This window comes from Polyodon spathula, chromosome 3 (assembly GCF_017654505.1).
Source record: "Polyodon spathula isolate WHYD16114869_AA chromosome 3, ASM1765450v1, whole genome shotgun sequence".
NCBI lineage: Eukaryota > Metazoa > Chordata > Actinopteri > Acipenseriformes > Polyodontidae > Polyodon > Polyodon spathula.
The window spans coordinates 60,880,785-60,897,196 of record NC_054536.1 but is presented as its reverse complement, the minus strand read 5'-3'; the positions used below and the strand labels follow the sequence as shown (position 1 = coordinate 60,897,196).

General features: G+C 37.8%; 1 protein-coding gene across 1 annotated transcript in view; it reads left to right on the top strand.

The window, feature by feature from the left end:
• The window catches only part of LOC121313274 (CUB and sushi domain-containing protein 3), a 514,488-nt gene extending 503,746 nt beyond the window's left edge, over positions 1 to 10,742 (top strand). The window contains exons 67-70 of the mRNA XM_041245642.1: positions 775 to 887; positions 1,155 to 1,242; positions 7,586 to 7,721; positions 8,799 to 10,742. Of these exons, the coding sequence (XP_041101576.1) occupies positions 775 to 887; positions 1,155 to 1,242; positions 7,586 to 7,721; positions 8,799 to 8,958 (497 nt within the window). The 3' untranslated portion in view covers positions 8,959 to 10,742. The remainder of the gene's footprint in view (positions 1 to 774; positions 888 to 1,154; positions 1,243 to 7,585; positions 7,722 to 8,798) is intronic.
• The last annotated feature ends 5,670 nt before the right edge of the window (positions 10,743 to 16,412 follow it).

Sequence of the window (16,412 nt, the reverse complement as noted above, 5' to 3'; positions counted from 1 at the left end):
CATGTCATCTCAGAGACAGTGACCTCCCTCCTGTTTGTCGGGTCTCCTCAGTGACGGAACCCCCCTTTATATGCGTAGGGCCTTCGAAGGATGACGCGCCTATCTTTATATGTTCTATTTGTTACTGACTTTATGTCCTAAACATTACAGCACGTGGCCTAGCTCCGCCCTGTGAAAAATACATTGAGCACTATAAATGTATGTGCAAATTTATTTTTATTTTTTTAAACCTGACACCTCCTAATGTCAGACAAGCATATCAGGTCAAGCCAAGGGCTACTCCTGTATGATTAAGAAAAGCTTTACAGTATTGAAATAGGTAAAATGAAGACGGAACAGAATGCATTGTACAGATGATGTTTACATTTAACAAAAACAATGTTATTTTGATTCTTGCACCCTTGCATGCAGACATTATCCTTGGGCACCCTCTGCTGCAGCAAACCACAACTCAACTCCCGCTATTAATTTGAACAATGTTGCACAACTCTCGCAATGTATAATGCTAGAGATCTCGGTAAGAAGACGCAACAAATATTTAAATTAGTATATTGCAGCTGTCTTCTTTAACATATTTCCTTTTAGTACATATGACAAATTGTTCACTTTAAGTGTCACAGTGAAAATGCAAATTGCGATATGTTTGTGCTACGACTGGCCCATCTTCGTACACCTACCCCTAATGGTCCTATTTTAGTTATTTAAACAATGGCAATGTCAAGATCGGCTGGCATTCAGAGCAATTGAACAGCATTGATCTCATTTATCACACAGGAGTTTATAAAAGCCAAGAAGCACGACTGATGTTGCTAATGTTCCACGCAAAAGCATCTGCTCATTCTTCCTTGAGCAAGATCAAAGAAGAAGAATGGTCCATGGATGGTTTTGTAAGTAGATCTAAATTGACTAAAGACGGAATACATTTATATGCTGTGAAAGTAGGAAACTTTCCCATGAGAATTAGGAATTAGATTCAAATAATGTAGTTTTGCTTACACAGTGGATTAATCTAATCTAAACCAAACCTCCAGCAAATATTGAGAGCAAGTTGCCATATTGGTTAACTACATACAGAATGGGATTCAAATGTTTTACACTTTAATTATGCATTTAAATGTTTTGATGTATAACCCAGGTTTGAATTCTTTGTTTAGGTTTCTGCTGAACCTGATGGGGCAACATATGTCTTTCAAGGATTCATACAGAGTAAAGACTATGGGCAGTTTGGACTTCAAAGAATAGGTATTATTAAATCAAGTTTTTATATATATATATATATATATATATATATATATATATATATATATATATATATATATATATATATTTCACACACACACAAAAAAGAAACTTGAAGTTTGTTAAATTAACCCTTGTGGGTTTTTTTATAAAAAATAAACAAGCAAAACTAGATACTAACTACACTATTATTTCACAAGCCCTAACTCATCGTGGGACGACTAAGCCTTTTACCCACAAGAAAAACAGTTGTCAGAGTTGAAGTGAGACAAAAAAAAAAGGTCACACAGACTTACAGGATTTCTTCACAGATATTTTTGTGGATTTTCCTGCAATGAATTCTCTCTCTCACTCTAATTCTCACACACCTTCCTTATCACTCTTTCTCTCCCTGACTGGCTGTGTCTATCCTCTTTTTAAAGGGTAGCCAATTACCCAATTAAGCATTTGTCTACAGGTTTGCAGAAATTACTAGAAACATGATGTCTACTTTCTAGTCCCTAAACAGCCACTAGTGGCTGCAGGAATATGTACCAGGCACAGGGCCCTTGGCATCCTAAGGCTTACATAGTACCCTTGTACAAATTTTTTACACACTCCTCCCCTCAGCTCAAACCTCCGGGTTGGAACGTAATTACCACACAAAGTATGCAGCCTGGACAGTCCATCTGCATTACCATTTTTCTTACATAATGTGGTGTTCAATTGTGAACTTATATGGCTGTAACGATAAAAACCACCTAGTGCCTCTGGAATTGTTTTCTTTGTTTTCATCCACTTGAAAAGGGCATGATCTGTAAATAATGTAATTTTCCTGCCTAACAAGTAGTACCTGAGGGTTTCTACCACCCACTTTACTGCCAAGCACTCTTTTTCAGTAATGGCACAATTACTTTCTCTTGGTAACAGCTTCCTGCTTAAATAAAGGACGGGTGTTCCTCCCTGTCTACTATCTGTGATAACACAGCCCCTATTCTGACTTCAAAAGCAGATGTAAGATGAACCTCCCTCTGAAATCAGGTACCACTAACACTGAGTCTTTGCAGAGGATGTCTGTTAAAGACTTGTTCAGTCCATTTTACCATATTCGGGAGAAGATTACAGATTAGCTCGGCTAAAGGCTCTGCTAGAGTGGCAAAGTTTGGAATGAATCAGTATTAATAGCTGACCAAACCTAGAAAAGCCTGTTCCCCACTGCATAGCTCAAGTATCAAGCTTCTTAGACCTATTTGGCATTTCTCAGGGTTTGCTGTTAACCCTGCCGCCCTGAGACCCTCAGTAAGTGACCCTGCCAGGTGTCACTAGAGATTACAATATGCTCTAAATAAGCAGGTGCATATTGTGTATGGGATTTGTCAATTAGATGCTGGAAAGTGTTTGTCCCAGCAGCCTGCTGCTCTGCTGAAGCAGGCAGCTCTCTTAGTTGCCCCTTCCCAACAACAGGTTCTACTCAAAGTACTTTCTGGTGCAAAAGCGGGATGGAGGCCTAAGACTGATCCTTGACCTCAGACAAATAAACCTGTACCTGAGTCAAAGGTGGTTCAAGATGCTGACTATGCAATGGCTGTTGTGATCCATCAGACCAGGTGATTGGTTCGCTATGGTGGACCTAAAGGACACCTACTTCCACATCCCAATAAGACCGGCACAGCACAAGTACCTACGGTTTGCTTTTCAGGGACCGCGCACAAGTTTTTGTGTCCTGCAGTTCAGCCTCTCTGGCTCTCGTGTCTTCACAAAGTGCATGGAAGCCAATTGACCCTCAAAGGCATCAGAGTCCTCATCTGCGCCATGTCTCCAGAGCAAGCACGGCTGCGCCTCTTAGGCCTGGCGGTGAACAATGCGAAGAGCCAACTCACTCATTTTAAAACAGCCTCCTACCTGGGAATACATCTAAACTCAGAGACAATGTTGGCCACTCTGTCAGACGACAGAGCAGTCAGAATGAATGCTTGACTAAAGTTTTTCCAACTCGGCAGCAAACTGACAGTGGTATTATTCTAAAAGTTCCTAGGCCTGATGGCAGCAACCCCATAGATCCTCCTTCTAGGCTTGTTACACATACACCCCTTACAAGCTTGGTTCAACCACCAGGTCCCCGTACCCTCTCTGAACCATCATCATCTGTTGACAGTGTCCCTTCACTGTCTGCAGGCTCTCTCCTGGTGGAAACACACCGTTCATGGAGTGTGGCAACCCCCTTGGAAAGGATACCACATAAAAATTTTGGAGCTGCAGGCAGTTTTTCTGTCCCTGCAGAATTTTTGGAGGAGATAAGAGGGAGACATGTGTTGATCCGGACAAACAACATATCAGTGGGGGCCTACATAAACCACCGAGGTAGTGGCTCTCATCTGGGAGAAATTCAGGAAGGCGAAGAGAGACCTGTTCACCTCCCAGAAAACAACCCACTGCCCTCAGTACTTCTCCATGAAGAATAAGGATTTCCTGGGGATAAATTCTCTAGCGCACCAATGGCCGGACCACCTCTGTACGCGTTCTCACCACTTGCTCTTCTTCCGTTGTGTCTAGAGAAGACCAGACTAGACAGAGCCCAGACAAATCTAGTTATCTTTGCTGGTACAGCTCCTGAGTGGCCAGCTGTGGGAGCTGCCGAAGTGGCGCAACCTTCTCAGTCAGGCGCAGGGCACCTTGTGGCACCACAACCCAGCGATGCTCCAGCTCTGGGTTTGGCCCCTGAACAGCTGCACTTGAGCCGTTTAGGGTTGTCAAGTAGGGTGACTGATACCCTGCAAAATGCCAGAGCAGTCTCCCACTCTCAGTACACCTATAAGTGGGGCATATTTCAGGCATGGTGCTTGCAGTGTAGATTCGAACCCAGGACCTGCCCTTTAGCAGTTATACTGCAATTTTTACAGGACCTATTCGATGAAGGGAAATCACCTTCAACTTTGAAGGTCTATCTGGCAGCCATCTTGGCCTGCTACATCAGAATTGAAGGGGTCTCTCCAGGAACTCACTTCCTGGCGGGGCAATTTTTGAAGGGAACCTAGAGGCTCTGGCCTCCGGTAAAAGACATTGTTCCCTATTTGAGACTGAACGTAGTGCTCGATGCGCTCAAAAGAGCTCTCATTGAGCCCTTGCACTCAGCAGAGCTCAAATTTGTGTCTTTCAAAGCTGCCTTTTTGCTTGTAATCACCTCCACTAAGCAGGTGAGTGAAGTGTAAGCTTTTTCCATGGCGAAGGCTTGCCTTATTTTTGTGGAACTGGAGGCTTTCCACCCCACCTCCTTTTACTTACGATAAAGAGTAAAAGTTTCATGCACTTTACCCAGTTCGGGCTTTAGCGTATTATGTTGACAGGATGCAGAGTTGACGGAAAGCAGAACAATTTTTTGTCTGCTCTTGGGCAAGTCGCAAGGACAGGCAGTTTCAAAATAGCGGCTGTCTAAGTGGTTGACTGATAGTCAGGACCTCTTCCAACCTGCCTCCACCAGAAAAGATCACTGTCCATTCCACCAGGAGCCTTGCAACTTCATGGACCTTGTTCCAAGGTGCATCTGTAAGAGACATTTCTAATGCAGTGGTGTTGGCCTTCCCCCACAACTTCACCAGGTTCTACCGGTTAAAGACTTTTCGGCCTCCCAGTTCAGCCTTACAACACAGTCATGAGGTGAGTTGCTTACATACTGCATATCATGCTGGGGTAATTTAGCTTGTGGCTCTCGGAGTCCTGCAACTGTCCTCTGCAACAGTGATGGTATTCTGACTCATTTGTAATAGTTAATATTTCCCATTTGAAAGGGAACATTGGGTTATTATCATAACCTTGATTCCCTGAAATAGAAATATTAACCATACATTCTAGGTCACTGCAGCTTAGTCGCAATGACATATATAAAAAATTGCATTTTCTGTCCTGTGATTCTGCTTCTTTGTGCTCAGGGGTGGGCTGTCAGCAGTGTCACTGGCTCTGATGATTAGTGTTGGTATAGTTGCCAGGTTCGGGTGCTCGAACCAGGGATATGATAATAATCCAACGTTTTCTCTTTAGCTCTTTCAGTAAGAAGGATTTGCCTTTAGTGAGGTCTATGGTAGTTAGGTATCTGGCCTTTCTTAACCTCTCAATCAGTTTGTCCTTGGCATAGGGTAGGCATTGAACTTTGAAACAAGTTCTTCCACATTCATTGTTGAAATAAGTTTTCCTACCATTTCTCCTCCAAAGCTATAGGGGCGTCAAGTCCCACTTCTGACACCTAGTTGTGGAGAGGTGACACTGGGTGTGGGAATTATTGAAGTAAACAGCTGAAACTTTAAGTTTGGTACAATTAACATTTAGTATCTTTTGAAGATACTATCTAGACTTTTCCTTCACACGCCCTAGCTCACCATGGGATGGCTAAGCCGTTTACCTGCAAGAAGAACTGTTGTCAGAGTTGAAGTGAGACAACAGAAAAAAAGTTATTTGTTCACACAGAACACAAATGGTTATGCAGACTTCTTCATTAATCTTTTTGTGGATTTTCTTAACAATGAATAATCTCTTTTTGCCCCAATTCTCACACACCTTCCTCTTTCTGTCCCTGACTGGCCGCAACTCATTTTAAAGGGTAGCCAATTACCCAAATAAGTATCAATTGTTGATAGGTTTGCAGAAATTACTAGAACCATGAGGTCTAACTTGTGGGAGTCTGGAACCAACTCCCCAGTAATGTTGTTGAAGCTGACACCCTGGGATCCTTCAAGAAGCTGCTTGATGAGATTCTGGGATCAATACGGTACTAACAAACAAATAAACAAGATGGGCCAAATGGCCTCCTCTTGTTTGTAACCTTTCTTATGTACTTATGTTCTTGCTTTGTAGTCCCTACACTGACCCTAGTGGCTACAGGAATACTTAACGGGCACAGGGCCCTTTGCATCTTAAGGCTCACATAGCACCCTTGTATGTCTTTGTTACAACATATAATCTTTTTTTTTTTTTTTTCACATATATTACACGGTTCATTATGTGATAACATAATGACACACAAGAGACAAAGCATACACTGACATTGAAGATTTTTTTTTTTGAAGACTGGTAATGCAACCATATTATAACCAAAATATGGGGAGCTATTGCAGACACTTAAAATGTGTTATTGCAGTAGCTACTCACAGGGATGGGCACAACAATAGTGTACATTTAATTATTTGTTAAATGTTTCCATTAAGATTCCCTCATAGCACAAAATAGATTTATTTATTTAGATGTTATTGTACTGTGTAAAAGTTGGATTCTTTTTTAACTATGTCCTATTAATAGGTGCTTTGTTTTATGGTTACCCCTCCTTACTCAGAAATGTGACCATCAGAATAGTTTCTGTAAACAAATTGTGTCTGCTAAAAGATGTATGATTATTAATTCTGGGTGCCAGAAGTTGTTGTAAACATTAGCATTAATAATTTATTTGTGAAAATATAACAATATGCAATATTTGTTGCTACAAAGTCTTCATATTCTTTGGAAATCAGTTAAAAAATGCTAAACTGTGAGTAAACCTTACTGAAAATAGGGGTTGAGGATGAAAAGTGGGATTTCTATTATTTAGTTCACCATTATGTGTATACCCTCTCAGCCAATCAGAATGCAGACATTATCCCCATTGTGTTCTTCTGTACCTGGGTTATGCCTGCGGACATCTGTGCATCTAAATATCAGATTCTGGGGCTACATGGCTACATGTTTGGCTGTCTAGTCATCTATGTCTGTATGTCACACTAACATTTTTAAATAAATATCTGTAGAACAGCTTATCAAATTGTGATTAAACATTCCAATGCTAATTCAAACACTGTACTAATCTGTACATGCTGTTGATATATCCCTGACTACTAATAGGGCCACAATTCACAGACAAGATCTTAGTAGGTAGCCTCCACAAACAAACAGAAATGTGAAACTGACAAGCTCCCAAATATAGCCTTCCGTATGCAACCATAGGTCTTCCAGTCAATTCCATTGCAGGAGTTTGTTTAAAACAGGTCCTAAATAGTGTCATTTGTCATCTTTTGTTATGCAAAGAAAAATGTATATTCCAGTTCAAGGAAAATACATCTAATCAAATTTAATGATGGGGGGGGGGGAGCGGCGGCAGGGGAGCAATCACTTCTGTAACAGAAACTAAATGGAAAGTTGCTTCCAGATAATAACAAAAGAACACCCAATGGGTCGATATGTCTGTGTCCATGCCTTATTATGAACCATTGTGCTGGGTCTTCATGATATTTTTTAAAGGAAGTAGCTTTATAAATAGTGCATTGTTATATGGACCTGATTAATTGTCTTGATTAATATTGAATCACAGTAATGGGTGTATTAATCTTGTGTATTTTATTTCTTCAAGGTCTCAACTTGTCAGAGAGTAATAATTCTTCAAATCAGCCCCATGGTACAAATAGTAGCTCTGTGGCTATAGCAATCCTTGTGCCTTTTTTCGCCCTGATATTTGCAGGATTCGGATTTTATCTATACAAACAGCGGTATGTTTAGTTTTTTTTCTTTCTTTTTTTTTATGTTACACATAACACTAGTATAATAGTTTATTATTATAGAAATGTTACTTATGGTAATTTTTGTAAAGCTAAAATCAAAGTTAAAATCTAATGGAAAATAATTGTTTGTTATTTTGTGTTAAAGTGAAAGGAAAATATCACCTCCAATGTTTATTTATAAATCATACACACAGGTGTGTGATTTACAATAAAAATTGTAACCTACATTCTAATCAATGCGAAAACTGAGGAGCTTAAATATGTAAGCAATATTTTCTGGAGAACTATAATAATGTATTCTGGATTTGTTTGTTTGGTCTGTTGGAAATGTGTGTGTGTGTGTGTGTGTGTGTGTGTGTGTGTGTGTGTATTTATTTATTTTTATTAACATAATTGGCAAACTATACAGTATGTAATTGTACATTTTAAAATATGAAGTCCAATATTTACTTCACGACAATCTAGTACAAGTACTGTTGATGTTGGTAAGACATTGGATTGATAAAAAGCACAACATAGCTGCATACAGAATATAAGCCAATAAAGTATATCCTATGGGCATGATTTATTAAGCCTACTGCTCCTATGCGCCCTGTAGTAAATGATGTGGAACTAGTTCTGGTATCAAAAGTAGTGCAAGTGTATAGTAGCAGGCCTGTGTCAGTTTTAGTTTAAAATAACATTTTGCTAGAACCTAGGGGAAAACTCAAGCACCAAGCCATGTTGAGCCAACCGGAAAAGGTTACACATCCTTTCGGCATGTAGGAATACGTAGAACACACACACACACACACACACATGTGTGTATATATATATATATATATTATATATATATATATTATATATATATATATATATATATATAGTAATCTCAGTTCGAAGGATGTGCTTAGTCATTCTGTTTGCCCCTGTTTTTGATAAAATATTTTTAGAGGTGTGTTGGGAACTTACTGTAGCTACCTAACCAGGGGTCTTTTTAAATTCAAGTGTTCTACAATATGCCTAGTTAAAATAGACATAATGTTTGCTCCTGTATTAACATATATGTACTTTTTCTTATCGCAGAACTACGCCTAAAACAGAGTACACTGGGTGTTCAGTGCACGAGAACAACAATGGTCAAGCAGCCTTTGAAAATCCGATGTACGACACAAGTGCAAAATCTGTAGAAGGGAAAGCTGTTCGATTTGATCCTAACCTTAACACGGTCTGCACAATGGTATAATGAAGTTGGCTAAAAGGGTAATATATCAAATATTTGTTGGATGCTTGGATTGCCGGATACTCCACCTCAAAATGGTGCACATCCACAGATCTATTTAAAGCACACTTTTCAGGAACCAATTGGTCATGTGCATCCAGAAAATAAATCAAACAAAAGTGTTTTAGAAGACTGGTTTGACAATGATCTTCATGGACACTATGGAGAGTTCTACAGCTTTGTATCTGCACTCTAAGAGTGCTTGTTCACTGTTTTATTTTGTCTTTTTTAAAGGGAAAAGAGATCTTTAAAATCTACCTGCATAAATTTGAGGAGCATTCACCACCTATATTTTTGTGCTATATAATACCACTTGGGCTGGGTTTGGGTAAAAAGGCTATAAACAGAGTTTATAAACTAAAGATATTCACTGAAATTTGAAAATAGATGCACAAATTTATGTAACATTAAGTTTCCTTATTTTCTCATTTGATTTTTTTAAATTGTTATAATTTCTTTCATATTTATTTTTCACACCAAATATGTTCATCGTAACAAACAAAAAGTTTTGGTTTGTATTTCGTCACATTTTATGCATGGCGTATCTTGCACATTCTACTAACAATTTTATAGTACAGAACTGATAAACAATGTTATACAGTATGTTTGGTAGTTGCAAATGTTGGCTTAGTATATTTCTATGCCTAATAATCTTTGCATTACTGTTTTAAAGTAAGATTTGTTGAACACTACCCCATTTTGAATGTTTGTAATGAGCATTTTATTATTATCGTAATTATATTTCCCTACTTTTAGTGCTAAGATAATTGCTTTGACATGACCTTATTTATAGTAACAGGTAGTGTATGCATTCTGCGTAAAGGCTTTGACAAGGTGTAGTTATTTTTCACACACAAACACACAAAAAATAAAATAAAATCTGTTTTAATCAGGATCTGTAGCCCCTGGACTATCAGGAGATGCATCATTAAGAATCTCAACTATTTTTTATTATAAAAGCATTGGCATCTGGCTGGTAGGGGTAGTTTTCACAATCAGTGTTATACATGACAGGGTTTAACATCAGAATGTTAAAAGCATACGCAATTATTTGATTTATAGTATAATTTAAGATAAATGTACGTATGTTTTGTTTAGTTGTCGTTTAAGAAAGTAATACGCTGATGTGTGAAATAAATGATCACAGTGCCTTTTTAAAACAGACAGAGCAGACCATGTTGCAGTTATTTAATTAGAAAGTTGCTTGTTTAAACATTGTTCCAGGTGACATTACATGCTGCAGTTACCATTACTCCATTGTTTAGCAATGTATTCAGTGATATCATTCTTAATGTCCGCCTTACTAGACTTTAAATTTACAAATAATTACATTATTTATACTGTCACTGTCTATGCGGAGAATTCATATATTTCTCACCTGGGTGAAAGGAATTGTTATGAATATGAGTACCATTTTACACAGTGCCTACCAAAAATCACAAAACCCAGGATTGCTGCTCAGAATTCATTGTTTTATTCTATAAACACGTAATTAATGTATTCAGCTTCACCACATTTATGGTTTGCATATTTATACAGTTTTCTTATAAAATTGCTTTCACTTAACAAGGATGATGTTTGTGTTTCTGGTGTCTTATATATTTTACCCCTAGCTGTTCTTTATATAAATGACTGCAATAATTACAAATCACCCATAATGTCTTGGAATGAACACGTTCAATTGAATTAGAAAACGATTTGCAGTACAGCTGGGTACTCCTATTATGTTAATGGATAAAAACAAAAACAAAAAAAAAAAATATTTTTTTTTGTAAAGAAATATATTTTTATGAAAAAAGAATTTGTAAAATGTATGACATGTATAATGTAAATTTTAAATGCAATGTAAAATAAAAAAGGCTAATTGTTTTTGTATTTTGTTGACCTATATTTGCTATTTCGTACATGACCACCCCCACCCCCCCATCCTGCTATAACACCATAATATGGAACCTGTTCATCATTGTGTGCTTACTATCTCATTAAAAACGCAGTAGTAAGTATGGTAGTATAAACAAGTGATGTGTAATGAAAACAGATTGGGATCACGCAGGCAGTAGAGATAGTGTACATCCACAACTCAAACCTGTTGTAAAGATGTAATGAAATATTCACACATCCACCTTAGCATTGAATTTATTCTACCCCATGTACAATTTCTAGGTACAGTAGTCTCTGCATATGGGAACACCTCCTAAGAACATCTTGCCTAAGGGAACACCCTTGTGGTGAAACTGATTTTTCCCATTGTAAATGCTCCGCCTAAAGGAACAGGAAATTCGCTTAAAAGAACACCTTGGCACCGACAGTGATTCGTTCACAACGGACACAGTACTGCTTTGTAAGCTGATAACTCATCATCATCAAACTTAAATTAAAATGGTTTATTCAGTCTTTTAAAAAGTGACATGCCATCATGAGAGTGTCTTGAGTCACATTGATTGGTTTAACAGATCTTTCCAAAACCACCATCATATCATTGCCTTTTTTGTAATCTGATTTCCACGAGTGCACCTCATCGCTACAAAATGGCATGTAAACGAAACGGTGAAATGTGCCGATGTTTCTCTTGCTACTCAAGCTGGAAATTGTTCGAACTGTTAAATGATGTGCATGTCTTGTATATTGCTGCAGTTAGTTTATTAACTTTAGTTTGTTACTTTATTATTATAGTTTATTAACATACACTTAGTTATTTAGTTCATTTCATATGTTGGCAAGTAATGCTTATTGATTCATATTGTGTCTGGTGGCTAACTTCATCTTAGAGAACACTTCGTTTGCTTCCCAGGGGGTGTTCTCTTAGCCGGAGACTGCTGTACTTGATTTTAAAAAAATTAAAAAGACCTGAGGTTGACAATTAGGCAGATCATTTCTACTAATTAAAGGTTTTTTTTTTTTTTTTTTTTTTTTTTACAAAAGTAGCTTGAATGATTAAACAAAGAAAGGTAATGACTGTTATTCGGTTTGTTGATTGACAGTACCTATTGAAAATTGACATGTTACACCATTATATAGTTTAGTTTACTCGCCCTAAATGGTTTTCAGTTGAAGGGTTGTTTTAGTATAAAAAGACTGTTCTGTTCAGAATGACTTTTTGATTTACTCAAACAAGTATAGGACTGAAATCATATTTAAATAACACAATATGCAAATATCAGGCCGCATGTGTAATGCATAACGTAAGTTACACTTTGTTGTAGTCAGAATTTCACATTTAGTAAATTACATTCCAAAACATATATGTATTGTAACTGTATGAACAGTTTTAAAAACACAAAAATCTATGTGTAGCTTAGACATTGTTCTCCTATGTTATCCTCCCACCCCCATACCCTTTATTTTCAAGCTTGAACCAAAGGGCTTTTACAAGATTTTTGAGCTTGCAGACAGTAGGGATTCAGGTGGCAGAAACAAGTTATCTGAAAAGAAGAAAAAAACAGCCTCAGGCCCTAGCTGGAAGAACAGGAAGAAATAAAAAATAGAAAAGCCATCTGCCTTAGTACTGATGTTTTTAATGAGCTTTTGAGAAATAAACTGGAACAACTGTTTACTCTGATATTGAAAACCTACAAAAAATATCTAAAACAAAAGAGGCCACGACAAGCCCTTATCAACATTGCAGAGCGGGACCCATTAAACATCATTGTCATTGTGATTGTCAGTAATTTTTCTTTTGGTTTCAGAGACAGCTTTTTTACATATGGGGTTTGCCAGGTACATGGGTCATATGAATATCTGTTATAATTATTGATTAATACCAGGGGTCGACAACTTGTCTGTACACAGACACACATGTCTGTGGCAAGAGTTATCAGTGTCCGTGGCAGTGAATACGTCTAACGCACACATGCACAGATGGCCAAGGTTTTTTTTATTTTGAAATGTCCGTCACCACTTGACATGGTGCCAACCCCTGATTATTACATCAGATTCAGAAGTGCATTCTATGACACTGTGACAAGACGAGAGTTGTGCAGTGTACACAATTAATGTCCAGCCAGAAAGTTCTGTCAAAATGTTCGCATTTAACAACACAAACAAATAAATAATAAACCACTGCTGGTATAGGGGAAGAGATATACAGCAGGTTTCAGTCTCAAACACAAATAACACTCCTTGACCACAATTATCTGTGCACAAAACTGTGCTCCTTTAATCCCGGGGATACTGGTACGTATCCGTGCTGTGATGTGCACTGAAGGTACTGATCTGGGGTTCGTGTGGCTCAGTCTGAGCAGCGCCCGACTCAATTCTCCTCTTCAATAAACAAACACAAACAATAACAAACACAATGTTCCAGCCGATAATCACGTTTCAGCGTAAGGGGTCGTACTTACATAACTGCATTCCCTTTGTACTACCAAACTCCTCCCGGTGATCAGCCTGGCACCATGGTTTATCTAATCATCACGTGCCCCTCAGCTGACCACAATGGAGTTCAGTAATCTTGCAGCTATACTCTTGCCCCAAAATGGCTGACTTCTTGTTACCACAATCTATGGGAAAGTGTACTTTCCCCATTACACAGCTCCCTTTCTGGTCGGAAGGGAGATTTATAGCACAGATTGCTTCTCTTCCTGTCATAGACACTTCCAGGTTTAGCATTGCCCACTTATTTCAACCACAAAAAGAAAGTACAGATGTGTCCAGTTCAATCCAAAGAAATGTATTTAGACCCTCAGGTATAGTAGCATCACACTCAAGGTTGGCTAGTGGCACAAATAGCACAGCCAGACATGAAAGATTACAATGCAGCACTTTGGCACTCTTTTATTACTTAACAAACAAAAGGTTTAAACAAATAACCAAACAAATCAAAACTAAAACCTATCTTCCACTGGGAGGATTAAAAGGTACATAAGGACCTTTTTCATTTTATTGTGTTACATGTTTTCATGTGTTGCTACAACTGTTTACGTAAGGTGTGTGTATTGTTTTCTTTTTTTTTTTTGTCCACTTTTTTAAACTTTTAAATTGCATTCCCTGCCTCAAGAAGGCTTTGTGTGTACCTTCAGTGCATGTTTTAACACATCTATTGTATATTTCATTCTCAGAATAATAAGTAATAGCAAAATTAGTTGTGTAACTCATACTCGTAAAAATGACCATACTTGTTACGACTACTCGTTTGTACTCATTACACACCTCTACATTTCAATGCTAGTATCAATCTACAATTGCTACAGTGGGACAGTAACTAGCATTTATATCTTAATAGAACAGTAAAGGCAATAGATAGTTACACTAGATTTATAAATCTCTGTGCTCACAGTTGTATTCATTGTTTTAGTAAAACACATCATGCCTAATAATACATTTAGGAGGGTGATTCTCATGTTATTGTGTCTTAATGCTTTAGCAAATACTAAACAAAGACAAAATCGGTCCAAATAACCTGCTTGATATTTTTGAGGATGCAACATCGACAATGGATAATTGCAAAGCATATGACATGGTGTTGTGTGAAATTTAATTACTTTAAATTTAAAAGGAAGTTGATGTGGAAGTAAATAAGACAATTACTTCACAGAGTAATTTTAAAAGGTCCTTTATTATTTCACACACACATACACACACACGCAGTTACATACACAGATGCTATACTGCGAATAATGACATCCCTAACGGGACACAACCCAACAAGGTTACATACAAAGATTATATTAATCACAGATCAATACAATCCATGAGACGCAACTGAACTAATTCTTACCCTTCCAAGCGGATCGGGAGAGCCCTTCGACCCTGGTAAGAGAAAGCAGCTGTCTCCAAGAAATTACCGAGCAGGACCACACTAATCCTCACGGCTGACTCTCATCAGAGCAGAGGAGAACCCCCGTCCTTTATAACTTACCAAGTTAGGCTTTTGCATGCGAGAGAGTAATTGGCCAGATCACTCCCTCGAGGCTCGGCCCTCTGAATAAACTATTCCTTTCCCTAGAACATTCTAACCAAAACAAGTTATATAAACGTGACAAAAACAAGTTATACAAGATATGGTGTTATTATAGGGCAAGGGCAAAGATGAACTCGAACGCATTTCTAGAACTTTCTAAAACACACTTTTTTTATTACACATGGTTTATTTAGATTTTCAGAAAGTTTTAGACAAAGTCCAGCATACAAGATTAATTCTCAAACTGAATGCAGTAGGGATTCAAGGAAATGCATGCACATGGATTAGGGAGTGGTTAACATGTGGAAAACAGAAAGTACTAATTAGAGGAGAAACCTCAAAATGGAGCAAGGTAACCAGTGGACTACCACAGGGATCAGAATTAGGTCCTCTGCTATTCCTAATCTACGTTAATGACTTAGATTCTGGTATAGTAAGCAAAAGTATTCAATTTGCAGACACCGTTGCAGCAGCAAAGGTCATTCAAAATTATCTAGACAGTATTCAGAACTAGGCAGACACATGGAAAATGACATTTAATAGAGAAAGGTGTAAGGTACTACATGCAGGCAATAAAAATGTGCATTATAAATACCATAAATACCATATAGTATTTATATGAAGAAGGTATGAAGAATGAATGTATGAAAAAGACCTAGGAGTTTATGTGGACTCAGAATTGTCTTCATCTAGACAATGTGGGGAAGCTATAAAAAGGCCAACAAGATGGTTGGGTATATAATAAAAAGTGTTGAATTTAAATCAAGGGAAGTCATGTTAAAATTTTACAATGGACTAGTAAGACCTCATCTAGAATATTATGTTCAGTTCTGGTCACCTCACTACAAAAATGATATTGCTGCTCTAGAAAGAATGCAAAGAAGAGCGAATTAAAGGCGTCATATGCAGACAAGCTAAAATAATCAGTCTTGAACAAAGAAGAATACACGCCGATCCGATTCAAGCATTCAAAAGTCATTGACAATGTCGACCCCAGGGACCCCTTTTTCAACCTGAAAGAAGAAATAAGGACCAGGGGTCACAAATGGAGATTAGGTAAATGGGCATTCAGAACAGAAAATAGGAGGCACTTTTTTACACAGAGAATTGTGAAAGTCTAGAACCAACTCCCCAATAAAGTTGTTGAAGCTGACAACCTGGGATCCTTCAAGAAGCTGCTTGATGAGATTCTGGGATCAATAAGCTGCTAACAACCAAATGAGCAAGATGGGCCAAATGGCCTCCTCTCGTTTATAAACTTTCTTATGTTCTTATGTTCTTAAATGTATTTAAGTATCCGCCAAAACCAGCCAATCAATACTTTACAATGACAAAAGCAACCTGTTCTGTACCAGCAGCAGCCAAATCGATTCAACAAAAAACCAAGACACCTATAGTTCAGTAATATTGCTCCATTCATGCATCTGGCACTGCCCAGATAAATTATAAACAACTCTGGCAAGTAAAAAGTTTGTTTAATAAAGTAAATATGATTTTTTTTCCCCCTCTAATTATATAT